Consider the following 23,738-nt stretch of genomic DNA (forward strand, 5'->3'; position numbering starts at 1 on the left):
GAAACTAGTTTAGCATTACATAAAGCCATGGCTGTACAAGGGCTTCCATCCAGCCAAAATATGGCATCCGTCTTTTTAACTGCCTTCACTCTCACGTCTAGGTCACATTAGCCCATCCCTCGGACAGTCCTTTTTCATGGAGATTCTATAAAACAACTCACCCTGCATTTTAAAAGTTACAAAATGAAAAAAGAAACCATACAATGCAGTATAAAAGATTGACAATATCATCAAGTTTATTACACAATTTCCAACCTATCAGAAAAAGACAAACAAATCAAATCACAAAGAACAAGAGTGGAAGAGTTGAGGGGAACCAAAGCGAGGTTTCCATCGCTCGTTGCTTTTTCTTTTTTTACTTTCATTATTTCAAAACAAACTAAAAATGTCCCATTATGTAAAAAGCAACTTTCTCCAATTCTTTTATACTTTACAGTTTAAACTGCCTCTCCATTTGTTTACCTAACTTTTTTCCTCTTTAAAAAAAACATTTAGAGCTGAGCACCTCTTTGAACTACAGTACAAAAGGAGGTACCACATCACAGGGTGACATCCTTCGCTAGACACCATCCATCCTCTTTAGGCCACAGAACTGTTCTGTGAGATAGGACAGGGTCCTTCTAAGAGGGGGGCTTCATCGTGCAGCCAGACACTTTCAGTCACATTGAGAGTTCATGAATGTAACAGATGCTTGGCTTTACAAAACAGATCCAGGGGCTGGAGACTGTGTATTCCAGGGTACAGTGTTTCATCTTGACTTTAACTAACTTGGGTGCTCAAGCTAGGATGGAGTTTTGAAAGCTGAAAATGCACCCCCCACCCCCCGTTTACATCTTAAAGGCGATTGCTTTAATTAAGAACTCTGAAGCCATTCCTGTCTTGTAATGCTCCTTTATAGCAACATTGATGCCACTAGCCTGAGTGGCTCCAGAGAGCCTAGTTTATGTTTACACATCAGTTAACATGGTGGATGTGAACAGAGGCTTTTCACGGCCCGTTTCACTAGACTGCCATGCCAGAGATCAGTGAGGTATGATGCCATCTGAAGCAAACTCATGAGTGAATCGCTCTGAAGTGAACCCAATTTAAAATGAGTCTGTGGGCAAGGAAGTTCTGGACCTTAAATCAATACATACATCACATAGAATTTAAAAATGCTGAGGGTGCACTGCATACAGTAACTTCCAGATAGCCCCAGCTTGACTTTGTCCCCATTTCATGCTACTGCAACAGTCAGATCTCCATTCACAGCACTTCCTCTATAACAAGGAAAGTGGCACTCTGGGAGGGGCCGGCTCTTGAAAAAAAGGTTTAGGCAAGAAGTTACTATTGGAGCAGCTATTGCATGAAACAAAGCGAGGAGCTTGTTAGCAAATCACGTATGGAGAGGGGACCTGCAGTAGCCAGAGCTAGATCTATTTCTTACAAAGACTCCATGTTGTAAGTAGGTTGACAGACGCAGGCCCCTCTAGAAGAAGCCAGGTGGAAAGGATATGATAGTTTTCAGGAACCAAGAAGGGGAAGAGGAAAAGGGTGACTGGAAGCAGCAGCCAGCCTGCCCTCCATGTGAGGGGAGGTGGGGAGAAATACTGTCTTCTAAGCTGTGTACAATGGAGTTAGGGGCAAGACTGAAGCTGCGTTGGAAAAAAGGATCAGATTTAAGGAGGACTGGATGCCTTGATGCCTGAGAAGACAATGCAATGTGGACTGTGGACACAAGCTCCAGTGAGACTATGGTCAGACATCTTGTGCTGTGCTGAAGCACCAGTTCTTCTTCAGGAGACAAACCAGATGGTTTTTTTCCCCGGGTGCTCATAGAAAAGCCATGGAAAGACAAGAGGCGGTAGACCTCTGTGGAAAGCACCATTCTCTTTGGGTCCAAAATCCATGGACTGAAGTGGCCCCCTGTTCACAGTGGCTCAGACAACCCCTCCAAAACTCCAAGTCATTCAGTGTTTCTCCATCAAGCAGCAGCACACACAGGCAGAGCTCAGGTCCCCATGCCGCAGTGTGCCAGATGGAGTTCTGCAGGCAAAGTTACTTCCAAGGGGTCTGGAAAGAGCAGAGGGCAGTGGGAAGGAGAGGGTGGAGATGCCTCCATCCTTGAGTCTTGATTAAGGAGAGGAGATACAAGTCCATAAAAACACTGAATGCTTCCCACGCTTCTGCAAAGGGACAAAACAAAGCAGTGTATCAGTCATTTCTATAGCAACTTTAAAGAGCACTGTTTGGAAAATGCAAAATTCTTGACCTCAAGGTGGAAGACACTGTTATTTCTACATACAAAAATGGCATGAGGCTAGACGATTCTTAATTCATAACTCATGACTGAGCTGGGCTTGGATCTGAACCAAGACGCAGCACTCTACCCACTGAATCATCCTGGGTGTTGGATAACTATCATCCTTCCTGATAGTACAGTATCCTTCAGTGGAACAGACTTGCCCTGCCGCCACAGAATTTGCTCTGAAAGGTTGGATGACCCTTGGAGCAGATTTTGGGGCGTATGTGGACTTCAGGAACAGGAGTGTAACAGAAAGCTCAATGGCATAAACAAAGTTAGACAGCATCTACTGAATCAGACTCAAGCCCTAGACAGATATCTGCTCCAGTCCTAATGTGGCTTTGGGAGCAGTATAGATTGTGATAGTTCAGCTGAATATACTTAGAACACTTGTTACAATTTATTAACTGGAGCCATTGTTTTGAACGAATTAAGCTGTTTTAATTAAAAACCAGTAGTGCTAGTCACCTACTAATTTCAATAGGGCTACTAAGTATGTTTAGATCCAGTCCTATGTGTATAACAAATTCTGCATACTTCACATACTTCGATTCTTGTTTCAGAGAAATGTATAATGCTCTTCATTTGGAAGAAGCAAGAAACAGGAAATTATTTTAAAAATTGGAAAAAATAGCACTGTTACTCTAGCTGTGCAAGTTTTACCTTGACCCTTTCCAATTTCAAAGCATTTAGTAAAAAATTCCAAATATTTTCTACTCTGAAGCCACAAGAACTAGAAACCTGCCTTGAAAACCGTGACTGAGATTTTCTGAATCCAGAAATATTGAATTCAGCATCAGAGAATCAACTCCACTAGTTTTGCTGTAGCTTTTTCCAAATGTTTGTACATGAAAAAAGCCACCCATTTCATAGCCTTTTAATTCTAATGCTAGAGACGTGTCTTCTTGCAAAGAGGAGCAGAGAAAGGATGGGACGGATCTAATTACTCCATTTTTTAGTTCTTCAAGGCATTGACTTCTGGACCTTACAAAAGTAGTAAAGGTGGATTTTGCATAAAGGAAATGAGGATGATGTTGGTAGCTGCAGTCCCAATATGAATTTACAACTAGTCCTTTGTCCAAGCTTCACACTGACACCACAGCATGATCCTACCCTACAGAACAAATCCACTTGTCACTGTGGGATGGGTAAGGAAGGAAATCATGCTGAAGTTCTGCAATAACAGTTGTTCTGAGCTGCAGTCATTCAGAAGCAGCTGACAGCTTATATGCTGCAAATTACCTATATCTAAGCATCAGACTCAAATTTCAGGTTGCTTAGAGGAAAGAATTGAGCAGGATTAACTCCCTTCCATTTGAAAATTGTTCCCTAGCAGAACAAGTACAATGAAAATGCAAAAATGCATGTCTTTGTATGGCTAGTGGCTAAAGATGCACATGTGGCTATTCCATTCACAGAAGGAAAAGAAACCATGGGAATTCTTGCAAAACCTAACGGAAGCTAACCTTAATTTAGATAGCATCCCAAAAGGGGGCGCTATTCAAATTGAGAGACAAGAGGCTGTTTTTGAAATGAAAAGGCTGGGGAGAGGGAAGCATTTTGGAAAGATCTCTCACTTCTCTCAGTGATGCCGATCTCTTTCTCTGTCCCTGTCTCTGTGTCTCTCATGCTCCCGGCTTCTTTCCTGGAAATAGTCCTCATGTCGATCTTCATTATGGACCACATCTCGGTGCCTCCTACTGCTCTCACGGGATCGACTGGGTGATCTATCCCGAGACCGATGTCTTTTTCTGGAAAATAAAGCCAAACATCTAGGGTTCTGACAAAGTATGACCAAAATGCCTACTTACTTCTTCCTCTACAAAGGCTGTACAAAAGACCAGGAAGGTAACCAAGTACATGCAAGACTAAATCACCAGCAAAATAAAGCCAGCTATATCACTTCTGTCTGCTGGTGCTTACCTGGAAGAACTGCTGCTGCTGCTGCTGCTGCTGGTGCCCATGCTGTAAGACTTGGCTTCAATGCCATGAAGACAATCCTTGAGCGAAGAGATAAGGACTCTACATCGCTCATCATTCGCCACACGCGACTGCTTGATCACGGCAATAGCTGTAAGCAAGGTCTCAATGGCATCGCTGTAATCCCCTGCGATATAAGAGCAAAGGCAACACGGTAAGGTCAAGGCCTAGAGTTAGGAGTCAAAGAGGGACCGCAGCAGCCAGCTGTCGTTACCTGCACTGGCACCAGACACAGCTTTGGAAATGGCACTGCTGGAAATTGCTCTATTCCTGTTCATGATATCTTCAAATTCAGCTTCACTGACAGGGGGCGGCAGAGGGCCCAAATCCCGGCTGCAGGACACAAATATACACTAATCATTCAGAGGCAAAGGACAAACCATGGCAACACTTCCTGATCTTCCCTCTCCATTCCTTAAAGAAGGCATTAGTAACCAGGATCCCTAAGAGCCAGTGCTCATGCTGGCTGATCTTTCCCATCATGTGGCAACTAGAGAGGCCAACAGCATTTTCTATTATTTATTTATTTAAAGGTTGCTTTTTTAAAACAGATCATTCCATAGCAAACACTCTCAGAATGATTTACAGCAGAAAACATCAAAATACCATAACAATCATTAACAATTCAAAAATAAGTAATAATAATGCACAACACAAGACACTAATCCAGAGCAACCAACCAATCATCAGCTTCATAGATGGGGCGGCACAACTGAGAACTACCACTAGCCCTCTCAACAGTGGGGTACTCCTTCCACCGTATTATGAGTTGGTCTTTTTTTTCCTCAAAAAGAATTTTGCTTGTATGCAAATTTAATGAGAAACACAAACGTTCAATAAAATTGTTGACAATAAAAATCAGTGCTGCACCCTTTTAATACCAAGCCAAATACCACCTCTCTGTGACAGCGGCCTCACTAGCTCCAAGACCTGGAGAGCACTCTTTGCACACGCTCCTCCCAAATGCCTGTGAACAGACGCGTTCTCACCTGCTGTGGTTGTACGGTGCAGAGGTCTTATTGTAGGCATCTGGCGGAGGCCCCATAGCTGCATTTGGTGGAGGGAAGAAGGCTGGGTTGAGGTGCAGTGCAGGGGGGACTGCCCCTGGAGGTGGCACAGTGAGGTGAGGGGGGAGTCGAGGGGGAGGGGGCATCAGGTGTTGGTAGTGGATTCCTGGTGGGGGAGGTGGAACCCCGAAGCTTGAGGACAGTGGTGGAGGGGGCGGTATTGGTGGAGGTGGAAGCCCCATGAGAGGAAGCGCAGAAGGAGGGCGGTTAAAGAAAGGCAAAACGGAAGGCGGCTTCTCAATGCGTGGTGGTGGCACAGCATTCTCTGTTGGAGTGGCTCGGCCATCCACCGAATCTGAGGAATCCCTTGAGTGAGCCCTCGGAGGTACCCCTGTCAGACATCACAGAAGAGGAAAAACACTGAGCAAGGACGCCTGGGTAGGAACAGGAGCCAAATAGGCACATCTCCCACTTTCCAGTACATCAGCAATTGAACCCTTAGAGCCCCGAAACAATATCCCCTTCTCCCAAGTAACAGAAAGCTCACATCTTCCAGCAGGCACAAAGGGTGGGTATTGCCAGCACTTGCACACAGGTTTTCAGAGCCATCTGGTTACCTTCCTGACACAGTGGAAATCTGCATTTCTAGTCTCTGTCAAGAGGCAAGTGAAGCTAAACTGCTGTGTACTATGAGGAAAAGGCAGCAGTAATGCAAACTAATTATTTAATGCTAGCTAGGATGTATGAAAAAGATCATGACATAGTAGACAGTTCCTTCAATTTCTGAATCAGTTAAGATCATTTTTTAATACTTAGAATATCTTAATTGTGTTACACTTTTCAATGTAAATGGAATATATGTTTACTTGGACATTCAGGTAATACTCAGCATCTATACAGTGCTTTAGTGTTCAAAGTGCTTTACAAATTAGCTCACTAATCCTGATACTAATTCCATTGAGCAAGTTACACTTATCTCTAGGATGGAGATGGGAGCTAAGTCCAACAGACAGTACTCAAGGTCACCTAAAGATTGAGCTGCTAAGGTAAAATTTGAACTGGAGAATTTTCAATTTTACAGTTCAATCTAGTATGCAAGTTATATAAGACAGAATAAGATTACTTATGTAACTGAAGCTTAGCAGGAGAGAGAAACTTGTCCTCTTAAACTTTCATTTACAAATCTTACCACAGAATATTTACTTTTAGAGATGCAATTACAAGAAATATGTTTCAAATACTATATATAGCCTATTCTTGGGAAGTTCTTGGGGAACATGATGAGCAGTGGGTACAGCTCAGCAGATTAGAAACTAAGATCACTCACTATCAAAAATAAATACGGTAGACTCCCGACTATTCGGCTCGCGACTATCCGGCCTCCATACTATCTGGCCTAGCTAAAAAATAACTATCAATGAACAGTAAAATAAGTTTAAATAATTTATGTAAGAATTAAGCCTATGTTTTACATTAATGTTTTGTTTATTTTAAAAGTGTATGTATTCATACTGTACAGTGTACATGATTTTATGTTTCCTGCAATTAAGTTAGACATTATAAAATTTATCTTAAAATATGTACAATATTTTTATCCTTGGACTTTTTTCTGTAATAAATTTTTAAAACCTACAGTACAGTACATAACAAACATTTATAAAGTACTGGCCTGTACTAAGAGGTCAGAAAATATGAATAAGAGCGGGTTTTGGTATAAAAAGGGTGTTTTTAATGGTATGGGTAGGGTAGGAAGTGAGCATTTATAGAACTCCAGCCTATCTGGCTTTTTTGTTATCCGGCCTGCCCATGCGCCACATTAGGCCGGATAGTTGGGAGTCTACTGTATATTGAAAGCTTTCATTAAGAAAAAGTAAAATCAGAAAGTTGTTAGAGCAAACTGAAGAACCAGAAGTATGATAGCGTCCTGGTTTGCACCTAACAACCTAGAATATAGACTGCCACTGTATTGACAGACCTTGCACTGTTTTTTAACTATAGTTTTTAACCACAAACAACCTAGAAATTCTGGGCTATTTGTGGCAAACAACTCATAGGTAAATCATAGTGTAGGAGTCACACATAATGACCACCCATTCAGCAATATATTGGCAACTCATACTTAAGCCTTATTCTGCATTGCTGCTATGTGCAGAAACAGCCAACTGAGAGGTAGCAGAAAGATAAATTATGATCAGTGTTGGGATAATAGCTGAATAGCCCATTCCCAGGCATACTGGGAGCTAAGACTAAATATTTTTAGAGGAGGAAGTAAAACCAACATGTGCTACATCATTATCTTCATGGTTCAGTTAAACTAAATTTACAAACCAATTCCCTAATCCCCCCCTTTCAGTGTGCCTTTAGCTGTAGAACAAACATTCATGACTGCCCTTTAGAAATGTCAGATTTGGGAGAGAACTGATCTAGGCGGAGAACCAAGCTGCTTAACCAGCTAATACTTTGGGCCTATGTCAGTAGCAAGTGGTTGCAAGTCAGTCCCAACTAATGACGTCTGATTAGATATGCCTGAAAAAAAGACTAAGGCTAATGGCTATAAAATGGTAATGAAGGATCTTCCTATTGATCCAATTCAGTTAAACCAAGACAAGCAGACAACAGGCTTGTGGGATCCATTTTGCTCTTTTACTGGAATCCCAAGGTTCACTAAGTGAAGCCAGGAGTAATTTAGTGATTCGGAAGACAGAGCCAACGTGCCACTGAACCCCATGAGCCAGACACTGGAGTGGCATGCATACACAAATACAAATCTGAGCTGAGTTACTACACATCAAGAATTTTAGTAGTCTAATTTAAATCTAAATATTACTACTGTTAAACAACTGGGAGTTGGAGACCCTTGATGATCTACTGCAAACCTGAATCTGTAGACCCTGCTGATCCACATGTCCATCCCTGGCTTAATATTAAAATGTACCTTTAGTTCAAGTGAACTGATGGATAAAAGCATTACTTGTTACTATAAAAGCACCACAAGAATGGACTTCTTTAGGGAAGCTGGTAGTAGGACATCGTTACCCCTACTCTGTTTCTATTATGAAAACTCGAATGAGTGGAAACCTGAACTATGAAAATTGTGATTATAGATTTTATATAAGGCCATCTAGACCTAAATTCTAGAAGATATCCACACGCACCCCATCATCATCAGGAACTAGTTTACTAGTTAAGGCTTTAAGACAGAGCACAAAATGTCAAAAGCTACCATGCTATATAAGATGACAAACATCAATAGGCTTGCATTGTACATGGATGAGCTTTTATTTATAATCAATGTCTAATCCAAATGGGAAAGAAAATCTGCCTCTCCCCCTACATAATTGTTATACATGAAATGGTAAAAACTGTAGAATCTGTTGAGACTAGCACCCAACATAGTAGTAGACCAGTAATATTTGGTTTATATAATTTAAGTTATGCCATTATAGTTTCATCTGAGCCTCATACAAATGTTCAAATAATTCAATTCAGATTCCATATATACTCGTGGATCTCAATAAACAATTATATTAATAAACACAAGATAAAGAAACAAAGGGGAAAGCTAAGTACTGGCAATAGACAATTGACGGAACTTGATTTTTAAAAAAGGCATTTAATACTATCTTCCATTGCTGTGAGCCATTTGCTTGGTTACAAAGAAAACCTCTTGATTTGCGAGTTTCACCTTTGTCCTTTCCCACTGAGGAGTTATGGACCACACAGAAATAATAAAACCATGCTGACCAAAGTACTGTACTTAGAGTCAACTTTATTTGACACAAACCAAGATGGCAATAATATGGAAGGGCATTACAGGAAATTTTTTTACAAAGATTTACAATGTCTGAATAAAGCCAATATTTTTTAAAAGTCCCAGGTTAAAAAAAGCTGTGTGTCATCTTAATTTGGGTAGGTAGGATTCATAATATACAATATGCTCAACGGTAATATGTAATGAGATTTGAAACACCTTTTATTAAGAACCTTAAACTAGAGAGGATCTAAAACATAATTGAAGGAAATCAATAATCGAAAGGTTCTTGGAAAGAATGCCGAGAAGATGCTTTCAAGCATTTTTGTGATCTTGTCTCAATGCGACATAATTCTGGACAAAAACAATTAACTGCAAATATATCTGAGAAACATTTCAAAAGAAAGAACATGATCATACAATCCTAATGACACACAATAGTTATTGCCATGGAAATCTGTTATACCACCAGCACATAAAAACAAAAGAGAGCAAGTCCAGGAAATCTAAAATGTAACATCATATTTCAAGATAAGTGTGCCTAAATTATATTAATTCACCTTGTGGTCATGAGCCAAAGCCACTTTTAGCTTTTCTTTGCAATAAATAGGAGATGAATACAATAAAGGGAACTTCAAGGTGTTACACTTCTGCTTTTGTTTTAATCATACTGCTTTTTGTGTTATTGTGAACTCCCTTGAATGTAAGGAGAAGCAGAGAATAAAGAAAATTACTAAAACAATAGATTTGTATTCTCAGGCCCTTAGGGCAAGCAATCAAAGTGATGGAAGTCATTTACGAAGGCCTTGTCAAAAATGGTGACGTGCCAGGGTTACTGCCAGACGTTGCCATTCACCAGCGCGGCCTCCTAGCGAAGACAAGATAAGCCCCTTTAAGCAGTTTTTCACAGGGAAAAGCTTGATCAGGGCTAACAGCAGCTCTGCTTCGTCTCAGGATTCAGCAACATTGATATTCCTACCAGAGAAATGGACTAGCACCCCACTGAGATAAAGGACACAGAAGGTACATTACCTCCAGCACTGAAATTCAGCCACCTTCTAGGGCAGAACACAAATTTTGTTAAGGCACAGTAAAAATACAGCTGTTGATGCTGTGATGTTACAGTTAGTTTTGACTATCACAGGATCACACAGATGGTGAGAATGAACAATCCAGTCTAAACCTAGCCATGACAAGGGAAATATTACTTCTCTCTTCTTCCTGACTGACCACGGAAACTACAGTAGCCTTAGGAAATCAGAATTTTGCTGCACACATCAGAAAGATGGTGGCTCCAAGAGCATATTGTCTGGTGAGACATTAGCTTAATAGTAACTGACAAACAAGACCATCTATTGCCATTGCACAAGGACCAACGTGAGCCCACATCTGGAGTTACTGCATTCAGTACTGGGTGCTTTCTCTCTGTACAACTTGTTCATCCCTTCACAAACAACTTCTAGACAAAGTCCAGAGAGGAGCTATTAATAGATATGGAGGGTCTTGTCCATAACAGCAGCCTCAAGAGCTTAAGGTCTATTCAGTCTGGGGGAGCATGAGCTAAAGCTGGGGCAAGTAACTCATCCTCTAGATGATTTAGTTTTTGACACCTATCATCCTTCATCATTGACTGCAGTTGTAAGTTAAAATATCAGGATGGCTATACATTGCCCACCCCTGAACTAAAGACTATGAAGGATTTATGTCATATAACCTAGAAGAGGATCATAAACTCTACTAAACAGTTTTAAATAGCAGCAACGGGGGGAAAAAATAAGCAGACACTCCTGAGTATTCACACACATCCAAATGAAGCCTGATTTGTTTCTGGCTGAACAAAGCTCTACTCACGATTCTCAAATCCACTTCCAGTGTCTTTCTCTCAGCCTTGCTCCCTACTCAGCCAACAACCTCCCTCCCAAAACTTACTTTTTCGAGCTTGTGCTTCAAACTGCGCAAGGTTCTGTCGGGTAGCCAGCTTCACTTCCATCTTATCTCCATTGAGGATTTTGCCTGGCAGCAGCTCCAGAAGTTTGTGGACAGAATTCTCTGAGGCAACCACCACTTCCGCATATCTGTTCACAAAGCCACAGGAAAAATCACTGAAGATTGTTGGGAACTTCTGGCAAAGAATATGACCTAAGTTTCATGGCAAAGATAGAGCAAAGCAGCATGTCCTTCTGCAGCAGAGGTTCCCCAGCTGGCCAATGGAATTTTAGACTCCCTCTGTGGACCCTCTTCTTCTTCAAGTCCCCACCTCTTGGAAGCTACTGGGATATTAGGGAAGGTATAGGGCAAAGAATCCCTACTGTCCCCCTTATTTAATGAGCTTCTCAGAGCCACAGCCCATGTCCTTTTCAAGGGGGAAGGTACACAGCAGGCCAACCTGCCCCAACTGAAGTGAGCCCAACTAAAGAAACCATGGACGCCAACGAGCATGTGGGAGCACCAATGGTGCTGGAGGTGTGTCCTTCCTCTGCCCTAGTCAAGCCTGTGCTTGATCAAGAGCTGGGAGGGAGAGTACATTAAAATCCCACCAGCATAGTCTACCAGCATTGCCTAATCAATAGCACAGAACTTTCAGTTTCTCTGCACCACACACAAAACTATAACTAAATAGAACAACAAATAGCAAGCTGTTTGACTGTTATGAGGAACTAGACACAGTCTGCCTTCCTGGATCAACTACAACAAACATTTACTTATTTTGTAGGTGGTGGGACCCAGACTGAACAACTAGGAAGAAAACTGCTCTTGCATGCTCTCTTTACTCTGACTCCTTACAATTGCCTGTCATGTTAGACTGGCTCCAACCCCTGCGTAGCAGAACTTCCAAGTCCTCTAATCCTTATTCTGTTCTTCTCAAACCTGTTCCAAAAGTCTCCCAGCTCTCCAGGGTAGATGGGGGCACAAGGGAGATACGGGAAATCCTTTCCGCCAGTATTTCCTTCCCACTGGAAGGAACACCACCACTGGATACAAACCAGTGAGTTCTTTTATAAAGAAGTCTTGCAGTACTCACCCTTTGGACTGGCCGTTGGCTCTGTTCTCAGCAAACTTGAGTTCCACCACATCATAAACACCCACAGAGCGGATGATTCGAGTCAGCTGCTGGTCAGTCGTCCACTGCATATGAATAGATAAAAAGTGACAGGTATATAAGTTGATTTTTTTTTTGGTAGGATCTCATCCTTTAAGTTCCTCATAAGAACGAAAGAGCCATGCTAGATCAGATCAGTCCATTTAGTCCAGCATTCTGATCATATGGTGACCAACCAGATGCTTCAATAAGCTGCCCACAAACAGGATGTCCATTCTGCTCATGTTCTCCAACAAGTGGCACAGAGACGTACCAACTTTGATACCAGAGGCAACATACAGCTGTCGTAACAGGCAGTTGCTGATAGCCTTACCCTCCACAAATTGTCCAGTTCCCCCTTTTAAGCTATCCAAACTGGTGATCATTCACCACCAAGTACAGTGGATCTAATGTTCTCCCATCAGCTAGCCACATCTTAAAGTGATTTCTCTGGTGGAAAACACTCTGGAGGCCCATTTCACAGTTAGAGCACCAAAAGCATAACAGAAAGCAGCCAAATGAATGCTAACTAGAAAAGTCAAGAAAGCAGTTATTTCCTTTCCTCAGTGTGTATCAACAAACATATTTCTTCAGTTATTAAAGCTGTGCATGGAAGGGGGAAGCAATTTGCTTTATGATAGAAGAGGGCCCAACTGTAGGTTTCAATGATGCATTTTTCACCATTAATAGACTGTTAAATTGTCTATACTGTTGTATTTTAGGGGCCCTACTCTACTATTTGAAAAGCAGAATAACTGCATTACTAATATATTACGCCAGTCTGGGTCTCTTCCCTTTATACATGTCTACTGCAGAAGTCTCGTATTCTTCAAGCATAAGCTATGTTACATTTGGTGTTACTGGGGAAGTATTTTCCCCAGACAGTGCATATATGGCTGCTGCGGTTTATTTAATGGAAAGCAGTGTGAATCTGCAAGAAAAGCAGGGAAAACGAATGCACTATAATTCAAATAAACACATATATTTTAGTACTCAGACTCTTCTCATGATGACCAAAGATGGTGAGCGGCAACAAATTTACCCAGCAAACACACACCTGTTAGATGGGAAACTATGCTATGGAAAACTTTAGGTCTAGAGTAAACCTAGCATGTAACAAGAGCGTTCCATATGATCAGACAATTTTCTGTAAGAGGCAAATTTGCTATATGCTCTGGCTTAGGAATGCACCTACCCAAGAAAAGCTGCCCACATACACTGCAGCTCTCTTATTTCGTAGTCCACTGTAGGTATACAGGATAGCAGGTGATTTGCTGTTTGGCTTGGGAGACTGCTCTTGGCGGCTTTCAGGTGGTGGCTCAGAGCTGCTAGTGCAACTTTCAGAAGGTTGTGAGCTGGCAGCTAGCACGTCGTCATATAGATCCATCTGGTCAGCATTACTAAACTCAGAGTCCTAAGAAACAGGAATATAGCAATAAGTAATGCAAACTCAAGGCAGGATCTCCACTCCATGTTAATATTCTTTTTCTGTGGCTCTAACAGCAGTGCATTTACACTGAATACTGACTATACCTATTCAACCCCAGAAACTCAAAAAGGAGCCTTTTGCTATAGCTGGAAGAAAAAGCAAACAATATTCTAAGACGTATTAGTTCACATAACCCCAAGCATCTCAGCATTATCTTTGAGAGGATAAACATTTTAATTTCACTCCTTCATGTTATTACACAAAGTCCTTCTCCATTTTTGAGGGATGGCTTAATGCACTATGCTCCTATGCTTACTTACTCTGGGATGAGCTCTGTCTACTAAAGCTTTCACTGGTGCCTGTGAAATGCAGAAGAGCTCACAGATTTAGGCCGTCAAAGATGGAATATCAAAAAACCCTTATGGGGGAAGGACACATGGTTTACATGCAGAAGGTCCTGGCTTCAATACCCAGCACCTCAACATGGAGCCAGGAAAAAAAATCATAACCTGAAACCCTAGAAAACCACTGTTAGTATTGAACCAGGTGGGCCAATAGCCTGAAACATTATAAGGTAACTTCCTATGACAAAAGATCACAGAATCTTGGAGAAGGGCCCTAGGCTCTTTTCTCTATTTCTTTTATAATTTCTGCAAATGACACCTCAAAGGGTTCAGCAATCTAAAACTTGCACTGGTTAATCTACATTGATCCTCTATAGGGTTTTCAATAACTCACACCAAAAATTGTGTAGAGTATGCTATATAGAATTCTTTTCTCCGCATACATTACAATCTACTCCACTTTATACTTAAAGCAACCAGCACATGCAGCTTGATATGTTTAGATAAAACCAATACAATAATATAAGTGCGATGGTAAATAACTGTACTGTCTACATCTGCCCACCTGAAGGATTTTTCAGTGTTTTAATTGAAATGGGTTCAATATAGCCAAACAATCAAGTCCAGCATATGCTGAAAGTCTAAACCCAATCAAGAATTCCGTGGTATTGAGAAAAAAGGGCAGAATATGCATGCAGCACAGTGCAATGTCGGCAATAATATTAGACACTGGCATGTATGAGATAATGTCCCTGAACGAATAGGCCTAGATGGATATGCTTAAGTAGCAATGAAATCAGTGGAACTTGAATTGTAGTTAATATTCTCCGCTGGTTTCTGCAGAACTAAGTTGGACTGAAGCCATCTACTGGGTTGTAGATCACACCCACCCATCAGTCTTTATAAACTTGATTATATGTTCATAAGACTCCAATTATCTAGAATAAATATTTTATTTGGGTGCGTCAGACCACATTTAAATGTAACTGCAGCTCCTTCTCAAACAACCTTTATAAAACAAATCTTCAAGTGGCACATACTACAGCAAATTACCAGCTGCAGTACTAATGATGTGTTTATTTTATAAACCATCATTCTATTAGGAAATGGAACTCAAAATGTTTATGCTGCATATAAGAAAATGAAAATAACTTACAGCATTTAATGAATAACATACACAAGAAAAAAGTTACTATAGTATAAGAATCTCTTTCTATCTGTAGCCAGTGACATTGAAAGATGGCACAAAAGTTAAGTCACTTGAAGCATTGTCCAGCTATTTAGGAAGATTGCACCACATTTATGCAGTGGTTTGCATGTTTACACAGAAATATGTATTCCAACACCTAGCATATCCCAACTAGGGAGAGGCCAGGAGTTGCAGGATTTATGTCTGCTCATGTATATGTTTGCACTGAAATTCGACTTTTTAGAGGGCCTCTCCAATCTGTAAGGCAAGGGTTTGGCAACTTTATCATTGTGAGCCTTCCTGTACCATGGAAAACATAGATATTCCCAGTGTTGCTACTAGAAATCAAAGTGAAGATTACATTGCAGCTCCTAATGGTTACTTTCAGGCAAACTGAAAAAATGAGATCACAGAACACTTGTAGCAAGCACTACTGCTAATTACAAGGCAGCAAAAAGCCCATGAAACAGAAGGATCTCTCATACAGAATATCCCTTTTGGCCCTATACTGCAAGCTGGTGTCTCCTGGTAATTCTTTCAAGAGCAAGAGAAAACTGGTTGAAACATCCAAGGATCATCTTAAATGTGTTTGAAAGTATGTCTTGAGAAGGATTTGTAAATTCTTAAGGCACTGTCCTATGATCTCCCAACATCTTCTGAGCTGGGACGTCAAAGGCCAGCACAGAAAGGACTGCACAGCCTGCCCCTCATCTGAGGTTGCAACTGAACCTTGGAGGAGGGGAAAAGGGGTTTTTTTGAGTGTCCAGTGTAGAGAACAAGGAGTGACAGAAATTGCTGTCACCCCTCATCACACATGACAGTGATGCTTGTAGGCCTCCCAATCACCCACCCATTCATCAAACACTCACTAACACTTCTCCTTTATTTGCAAACTTTCAAGATTTCAGGGAACCATTCTGTGATTCTGACACAGGAGTTTTGTTCAACAAACAATACAGTCTCAGGGAGTTAGCAAACAGGGCATAACACATTTATATATCTATTTTTTATTATTTTCCTATAGCACCTAAATATTTTTCTTTGGTTGTCAGACAGATGATCCTTAATGCCATCTCTTTCAGATTCACAGCATTCTTTAGCTATCATGCTGCTTATGCCCCCTACTGCTCTTTCTGACTTTTTCAAGGTAAGTGTTGTAGGGCTTATTCATTTCTGATTCTGCCAGCAGTGAATCTATACAGCTGCTCTTTGCCTCTTTGATGACTCTTATGTCTAAAAATTATTTTGCTAAAGGGCACTTAATAGAATGTGAAATGTGAGCCAAGCTAATTAGACTCAAACAGTTAACTAACTGATCTGGTAGCATGCAATTTCTCTTTCAGTGGTATAGGATGAGATTTGGAGTTATTTCTTTGTGATACTTTCAAGTGAATGAGGAATGGCAAAGCAACCTTCCACACAGAATTTTTAAACAGTATCTGGGAAAAAGGCAGTCTAATTCTGAGTAATTATACAGCACAAAAAATAATTGGAGCTTTATAATTTGATTTTGATAATTTTGGGTCTCTTTCAGATTTGAAATATGCACATCTTTTACAAGTCAAATAAAACTTAATGTGAAATACAAGGGAATGGATCCAGTGTATGCCTTCTGTTCATGGAAGGGGCTAAAATCCTTCTTCTGCAGCTCCCCACATACTCTCCGAAAAAGTTCCCAAAAGTCTCCTTACATCTTCCAAAGCACCTTTCCAGAGAGCACAATGGGAAAGAGGAGCAAATGTATACTAACACCTCCCCTATAGTGTTTCTGAACCTAGGCACACAAGAATTAAAAATTTAAGCCATAGCTTATATTTCTTCACATTTGTAGTACAGGAGGGCTTTCACATTTGCATTCATTGTTCATGTAACCATATTTGCAACATCTCATTTTTTTTCTACCCAGAATCAGCAGAAGAAACTACTTCTAAAAATATTGCAACTCTTCAATTTACTCTCATGACTAGACTTCTTTTCTGAAACCAGCTTACAGAATACAGTATACAAAGAATACAAATATCTTTGTAATATTTAACTACTTTTTGTACCCTACAAGCACATAGCTGCTTGTTCCAATTGTACTTGTTATTCAGTTGTTACCTTCACTGTAACTCTCTAATGGATTTTTTCTCAGGATAAAGTATTTACATACAACTTTCACAACTGAACGTTAAGGATGCCCACATCCATTGCATCTGTGCATCCACAATGCTGTAGCTGTACTGCTCAGAAGAAATGTGAAACCAACGGGGAAAAGATCATCCTCATTGCATCCTATTCTCTTTCAAAAGGTTAAGTCTTATAGAAAACATTTTTGTATTGAAACTGACATTTAGCTGATAGGAGAAAACCCACAGACTACACAGCTTGACAAGTGCCAACATAACTAACTGCCCTGTGCCCAAAATAATCAATTATGAAAAGGACAGGCACAAGTTCATTTCAATCTGGTTTCAGGCCTGGTTATGGGACAAACATTATTTTGGCCACTTTAATGGACAAAGTATGTTGCGAACTGTTCAATGTCAGGCCAGTTGCCTGTGGTGTCCTGCAGGACCGCATTTTTCCCTCCATGTTATTTGACATACACATGAAACTGCTAAGAGATATTGTTTGGTGCCACCAAGTATGCTGATGACACCTAACTGTATTTCTTTTCCATCCAATTCAAGGACACTGTTCTAATTCTAAATTGGTGCCTGCTGTCAGTAATAGACTAGAGGAGAACAAACAAATCAGGCTTAATCCAGGCAAGACAGATCTGCTCCTGATTTGTTAAAAGGCAGAATAATGTACTGGATGGGGTCACAGTAACCTTGACTACTCAAGCTTGCAGTTCCGATGTAGTCGTAGTCTTGGCCCTGAAGCTGGATGCCCAGGTTTCAGCAATGGCCTGGAGTGCATTTAATATAAATGAGGCTAGTGTGCCAACTCTGCCCAGCTAGACGTCCAGTCATACATGCCTTAGTTATCTCTTTGGATTATTGGAAAATTGGAAATTATGTTGGAAAGTATTATATATGAGGCTGCATTTGAAAACTGTGTGGAAGCTTCCTCTGGACCAACAGTCATACCATGACTAAGGCTGGTTACAAGGAACATGTGCTTACCTTGTTAAAACAGTTTCACGGGTTACCCCATCTGTTTCTGGGTGGAAATTAAAAAGCTGCTTAAGACCAGGCTGACTGAAGACTGTCTTCTTCCATGCAAGCCTGTCTACATCTTAAGATCTTGAGGAGAGGCGCTTCTTCAGAGGCACATTTGCTAGAAGCATGAGAGAAGGCCCTCTCAGTGGCAGCGCCCAAGCTTTGGAATTCCCTGTCAGGAAGGCTAGGTTACCTCCATTTCTGTTGTGCTTCCACTGGCAGGCAAGACTCATTTTAATCAAGCAGGCCTTTGCCATGTAAGCTAGTCTGTCAGGCTGCATGCCATTTTTATTCTGTTATTGTTGCATTTCTAAATGCAATCTAACACATTTATTATTTTAACACATTTTATTTATGATTGTAAGTCACCTTGAGAGCTGTTTTTCTTGGTAAAACGCCAAGGTACAAATCAAATCTATCAACCCACAACTGGTCTTCTTGCTTCATGGGAAGATCTCTGCTACTACAGAAGTAGAATGCTATACTTGTACAAGGTAAGCCTGTTGCCTGTCTTATGGTGGCCTAGCAAGTACACCTGCACCTTAACATCTCACAACAGAGATACACAGAAAAAAGGAGAGACTTAAAAGGTGAGAAAACAAGTGAACAGCACCCATACAACAAGGCATATGATACAACACAAGGACCACATTCAGGAAAGAAATACTAAAAACCACCAATGGAAAGCCAACATGAAGTGCATCAAAGTACCATAGGTTAGAAGTATCTAAACACATCTTCATCAAGACCAATACGCACAGCAAAAAAGAGCAGGTGGTACTTCTTGTTTTCAGTTTCTTCACAAGTAGCCTCCTCCCATAGAACCCTGCCCAAGATTTAAGATCTTCAAGGAAGGGGCTGTAGCTCATGAGCAGAGCACCTGCTTTGCAGGAAGAAAGTCCCATGTTCAATTCCTTGTACCTCCAGGTAAAGGTGAACCAGTTCTTGCCTGAAACCTGCTACCAATCAGTGTCAACAGTGCTACACTAGCTAGGAAGATGGTCTGACTTAATATAAGGCAGTTTCCTGTGCTCCTGTCTCACTCCTCTTCATGCAGAAAGCTAAGATACTCAACTCACACCTATAACAGGAGATACTGCTATGGAAGCACTCCATTCATAACAGCAAACAGAGGTAAGGAAATGGGAATAATGTATTGAAGTGAGTCACAGTATCAAATGACATACTACAAACAAAAATCTGTATCTAACTGGTATCCTTCCTTTATGCAAAAATAATGCTCTAGGCAACTAACAACAAACAGGTTGTTGCTGTTTTCTAATTTGACTCTGAAAACAAATTCTTTATTAAAACCCAAAAATTAAAAACACAATTCAAAAAATAAACAGCAACAACCAAACTGACCATTCAACTAACACCCTGTTCGGCAACATCCCAGATTGTATGCCAAAGGCCTGCCTTCCTAAACAAAAATGCTTTTGCTTGCTTTTGAAAGGACAACAGAGAGGAGGCCAACAAAGCCTCCCTGAGCATGGAGTTCCAGGGCCTGGGAGAGACCACAGAGAAGGCTCTCTCTCATGTCTTCACCACGTGCACCTTGGGATGGCACATGACTGCAAGGCCATTCCCCAAAGCTCTTAACAGCTGGTCAGAACTGTATGGGAGAAGGAAGTCTCTCAGACAACCTGATCCCAAGCCCTCTAAGAGCTTTGTAAGTGACATATAAATATTAAAGTGATTTAGATTCTGCCCAAAACATACAGATAGCCAGTGAAGGGATTGTGAGTCACATGCTCCTTTCCAAGAAACCGATTATAGCAATCTGGACCAGCTTTTAATCAGTTCTTAAAGGCAACCCCATGCAAACATGTGACAGTAGTTCAAGGAGGATGCAACTAAATCATTTGTGATTCTGGCCTGATCAAACATCACTAGGAACAGGTGCAGCTCCTGTATTAGCCTCAGCTATACAAATGCATTTCTAGAATGTCCAGATTGCTTCTGGGGGCTTGTTTCGCCACACATGCATATCCCAGTGACAGCTAAAGTCCTACCACACATGCACTGTCAAAATATGGAGAGCACAGGAATCCATGAAGCCACACACTCACTTTACTATTCTTCCTTATTACAAAAACTTTCCAAAGACATGCAGCAGATTCCATGGGGGCCAAGGCAACATACACCAACGGAAAACCAAGTATACCTTCTAAATGCTGTTTCTCACCCTCAGTAGATACACTCACAACCTAGAGATCCAAGAGCAAACCGATCTGAAAGCAAACTGACTAGCATAAATTCAGTAATATGTGGGCTGGAAGAATGTACCCTCACTGATCTATGAAGAAAAAACACAGGAAACAGGCAAAACACAAAATACTGGACTGCAGAAATTCTACAATATTTTGTAATTATGTAATGGACACTGGAACAGGCAAATCTCATCCTATTTACTGCCCACAACTCTGATTAGGAATTTTAGGAAAACTTATCACACAGATTTTTAAAACTATTACAGTTTTAATGCATATCAGAGATTAGTAATAATTAAAACCTGTCCAAAATAGAAGATATTCCCAGAACAGATCATTGTTTAGGTTTAATGAACAATACTGCACTTTGGAAGCCCACTTTGGAAATATGAAAAGAAGATGTGGACAATAATATTCACACATAATTTAATTCTGTATGCTATGTGTGTATGTTAAGTTTTACTCTTTTGGTAGAGAATAACAGTTTTAAAGGGAAAGCACAAGCAGAAGAATTTATACGATTACCAATTTTTTACACAAAGAAGGGGATGATGCTATTAACATTTCCCATTTCTTCCAGAAGTAAATGGGTATCTATGCACCTCTCTCAAAAATGAGTAAGCATCACTACCTGAGCCATGAGAACAGCAAAACAATGGTTAGTGCAGGAGGCTCACATAGCACCAGATAGCCATATGTAATGTCAAAACCGTTTGACCAACAGTCATACGTTCAAAGTTACTGAAGCAACTCTATCTCTGCTTGCGAATGTGAGATGGCATGCACATCTATAAATACAAATCTGTACTGTTTACAACACACAATAAGAGAAGGGAATAGCAGGTCACCCATCCTCAACAACCCAGAAGAGCAATGGTTCAAGTACATCCCCACTGAAAAGTCAGGCAGGACAATGGACAGATATTCAGCATCCCTCACAGCTGGCTGGCCAGCAATGATGCTGCTGGTTTAGGATCCATGATAAGACATACCAGGAATCCTTGGAAACATGTTACATAGTAGCAATCAATCAAAAGCTCATGCATGTAGTGGGAGGCTAGAAACCCTTGACAAAGGCGGTTGTATTTAGTAGGCTGGGCAGGTGGGAGACTACAAAGGGCCTGTCAATATGAGTTAGTTTGTCCCAAGCTATGGACTACCCCTGACTGGTTATCACCTCTCCACTGTTATATAAATGTCTTTCCAAGCCTGCTACTGAGGAGCATTTAATCAGAAATGCTCACACTGAGCATGGGGACCTCATACAAACAACCTGCTTTAGTCCTTTGTCAGGATTCTTCCATATAAGCTTAAGAAGTTGCCAGAAAGTGAGCCAGATGCTGTCCACCTAGTTCAACATGATCTACACTAAGTGACAAAGATGTTCCAGAACTTTATATGGATCTTTTCCCCAGCCCTACCGGGTGAATGCACAGAAGAACATGGAAGCATCTGCAAGAAAAATCTGTTCGATGCTGAACTAGGATGATTCACAATCCAGGCAATGTAATAAAGAGACTTCAGAAGTAAATATGAATTTACTTGCTGCTTTGAATGTGTGGCTACTAGGCAATTCTACTAAGGGTGAGTTTGGTTCTAATGCAGCTGATTCCTGAATTGTCTCCCACTGCATTCCACACAGTTCCATTTTTAAGTCATTCATAACTATACAAGTTTACAACATAATCATATGCTTTGTTTTAGAACAGTGAGGAACAATATACCAAAAAAAATTTGAATGGGAGTCTGAGAGTATCTAAAGTTATAAATCTTTCCACAAACTCATTATATCATGTTGTAGGAGTCCTCCTATTTTCTCCCAATTATTTCCTCTTCACTTAATAACCTAACATTTTTAAGAATACAAAAATGTTAACTGTGAAGAATTACAAGTGAAAAACAGAATTCAGATATTCCTATTTAATGTTACCCACTGCTCTAAAGAATCAAAGCTGAATGCTATATGACAAACTAGACTAAGACTGTTGTTCTCTATCTCTATGAATATTTGCTGGTATTTTTAACTGTTATAGTATCAGTGTGATACTGACAGCAGAAGACACAAGGACACCCTACATAAGGACACCCTCAAGTTTGAATGAAGTCTATTTCAGGAAGATTTATCTTATCCTGATTTGAGGCTACAGTAAATAACCTGTTATTTCATGTCCTAGTTCTTTAAATAAAAAAAGATGACCCCAACGCTCCCAAACTGGTTCCACTCAGAAGAAATACATCAGCGTTTCTTCCAACCTGCTATCCTCATGAGATTTGCTGAGAAACTTTGAATGTGAAAAAATTCATTCATCCTTCCCTGAAGATCAAAATGATTCACACCAAACAGGCAATATGAGAACCTTATTACAAGTTCTTCATCTTCAACTATTTCAATTTTATACTGCACAGTCGTTCAAAAAATGGGCATGAAGATCTCCCTTGTTAATAACAAGACCCCTATACAAGGAAAAGTAGCAATTTTAAATCCAAATGTTTTACTGCACAGGACAAGCCTCTTGAGGTTCCATCATGGTCTGAAGGTTTGTCTCCTACAGAGCGGTATGCCCTTCCCAACTCCACTGCTCCTTCTATATTCAGTATAATGCTTTTCCTTGCCCTCCTTCCTAGCAGGTCCGCACCGGCGCTCACCTGGTTGAACTCTTCGTCGGCGTAGATATCAATGAGGTCCACTCCTTCCGACATATTTTCAGGAGCGACACAGAGAGAACTGGAGAGAAAGAGCCGCACTGCAGGGTCAAAGCAAAGAGGAGGGAGATGAGTTTTAACAAGGCCAACGAACGATCATGCCGCGCGGCCGTGAGCTCGCCCCCGTCTCCGCGCCGCCTGCCGTGCTTGGCCGTCAAGAAGCCCGCCGAGACCGGAGTGGGCCTTGGGCGCACGGCAGCCCCGCCCCCTTTCCTTAGCGCGACTGGAAGAGCTCCGCAGCCAGGGCAGAGGGAGCGGCGTGCGCGTGTGTGCGGGGCAGAAGCCTGACCCCCGGCCGCCGCCTCCCCCGCGCCAGAACCCGGTTGCCGCCATAGTTGCGCTCGCGCCCGCCATCGCCTTCTCTTTCCCGCGCTGAGAATGAGGCCGGACAGCCAAGCATCCCTGCCCGCCCCTCGCCGTTGGCCCGCCCCTCGCCCGAAACCTCAACACCTCCCCGGTACTGCTCCAGCCCGTTACACCGCGTAAGGCCCCAAATCCCAAGCAGGCCCAAAGCGCGCGCGAACCTCTCTCTCTCCCTCTCTCTCTTTCTCACTCCTCCGCCGCCGCCGCCGCAAGCTCCTCCTCCAGCGCCCCTCCCCTTCCTTCCTGGTGA

The 23,738-nt window shown here is 41.4% G+C and overlaps 1 protein-coding gene across 1 annotated transcript; it reads right to left on the minus strand.

Moving 5' to 3' along the window:
- Positions 1 to 211: 211 nt before the first annotated feature.
- Positions 212 to 23,690, minus strand: CPSF7 (cleavage and polyadenylation specific factor 7). Its single transcript, XM_044425788.1, has 10 exons — positions 23,650 to 23,690; positions 23,069 to 23,166; positions 13,297 to 13,515; positions 12,045 to 12,148; positions 10,952 to 11,097; positions 5,254 to 5,662; positions 4,479 to 4,597; positions 4,208 to 4,391; positions 3,862 to 4,035; positions 212 to 2,165 (listed from the first exon to the last, which is right to left on the minus strand). Exons 2-9 carry the CDS (start codon positions 23,120 to 23,122, stop codon positions 3,867 to 3,869), a joined length of 1,404 nt encoding a protein of 467 aa, XP_044281723.1. The 5' UTR covers positions 23,123 to 23,166; positions 23,650 to 23,690; the 3' UTR covers positions 212 to 2,165; positions 3,862 to 3,866.
- Positions 23,691 to 23,738: the final 48 nt, after the last annotated feature.

Source organism: Varanus komodoensis, unplaced genomic scaffold, assembly GCF_004798865.1.
Source record: "Varanus komodoensis strain SLA01 unplaced genomic scaffold, ASM479886v1 scaffold16, whole genome shotgun sequence".
Classification (NCBI taxonomy): Eukaryota; Metazoa; Chordata; class Lepidosauria; order Squamata; family Varanidae; genus Varanus; species Varanus komodoensis.

Bases quoted from the DNA above. Each gene is read 5' to 3' on its own strand.
- CPSF7 (XM_044425788.1), bottom strand. From the start codon at position 23,122: ATGTCGGAAGGAGTGGACCTCATTGATATCTACGCCGACGAAGAGTTC. The intron at 11,098-12,044 runs GTGAGTACTGCA...CTTTGTGAACAG, and splicing joins GCCAACGGCCAGTCCAAAGG to ATATGCGGAAGTGGTGGTTG. The intron at 4,392-4,478 runs GTAACGACAGCT...CTTATATCGCAG, and splicing joins TGTGTCTGGTGCCAGTGCAG to GGGATTACAGCGATGCCATT.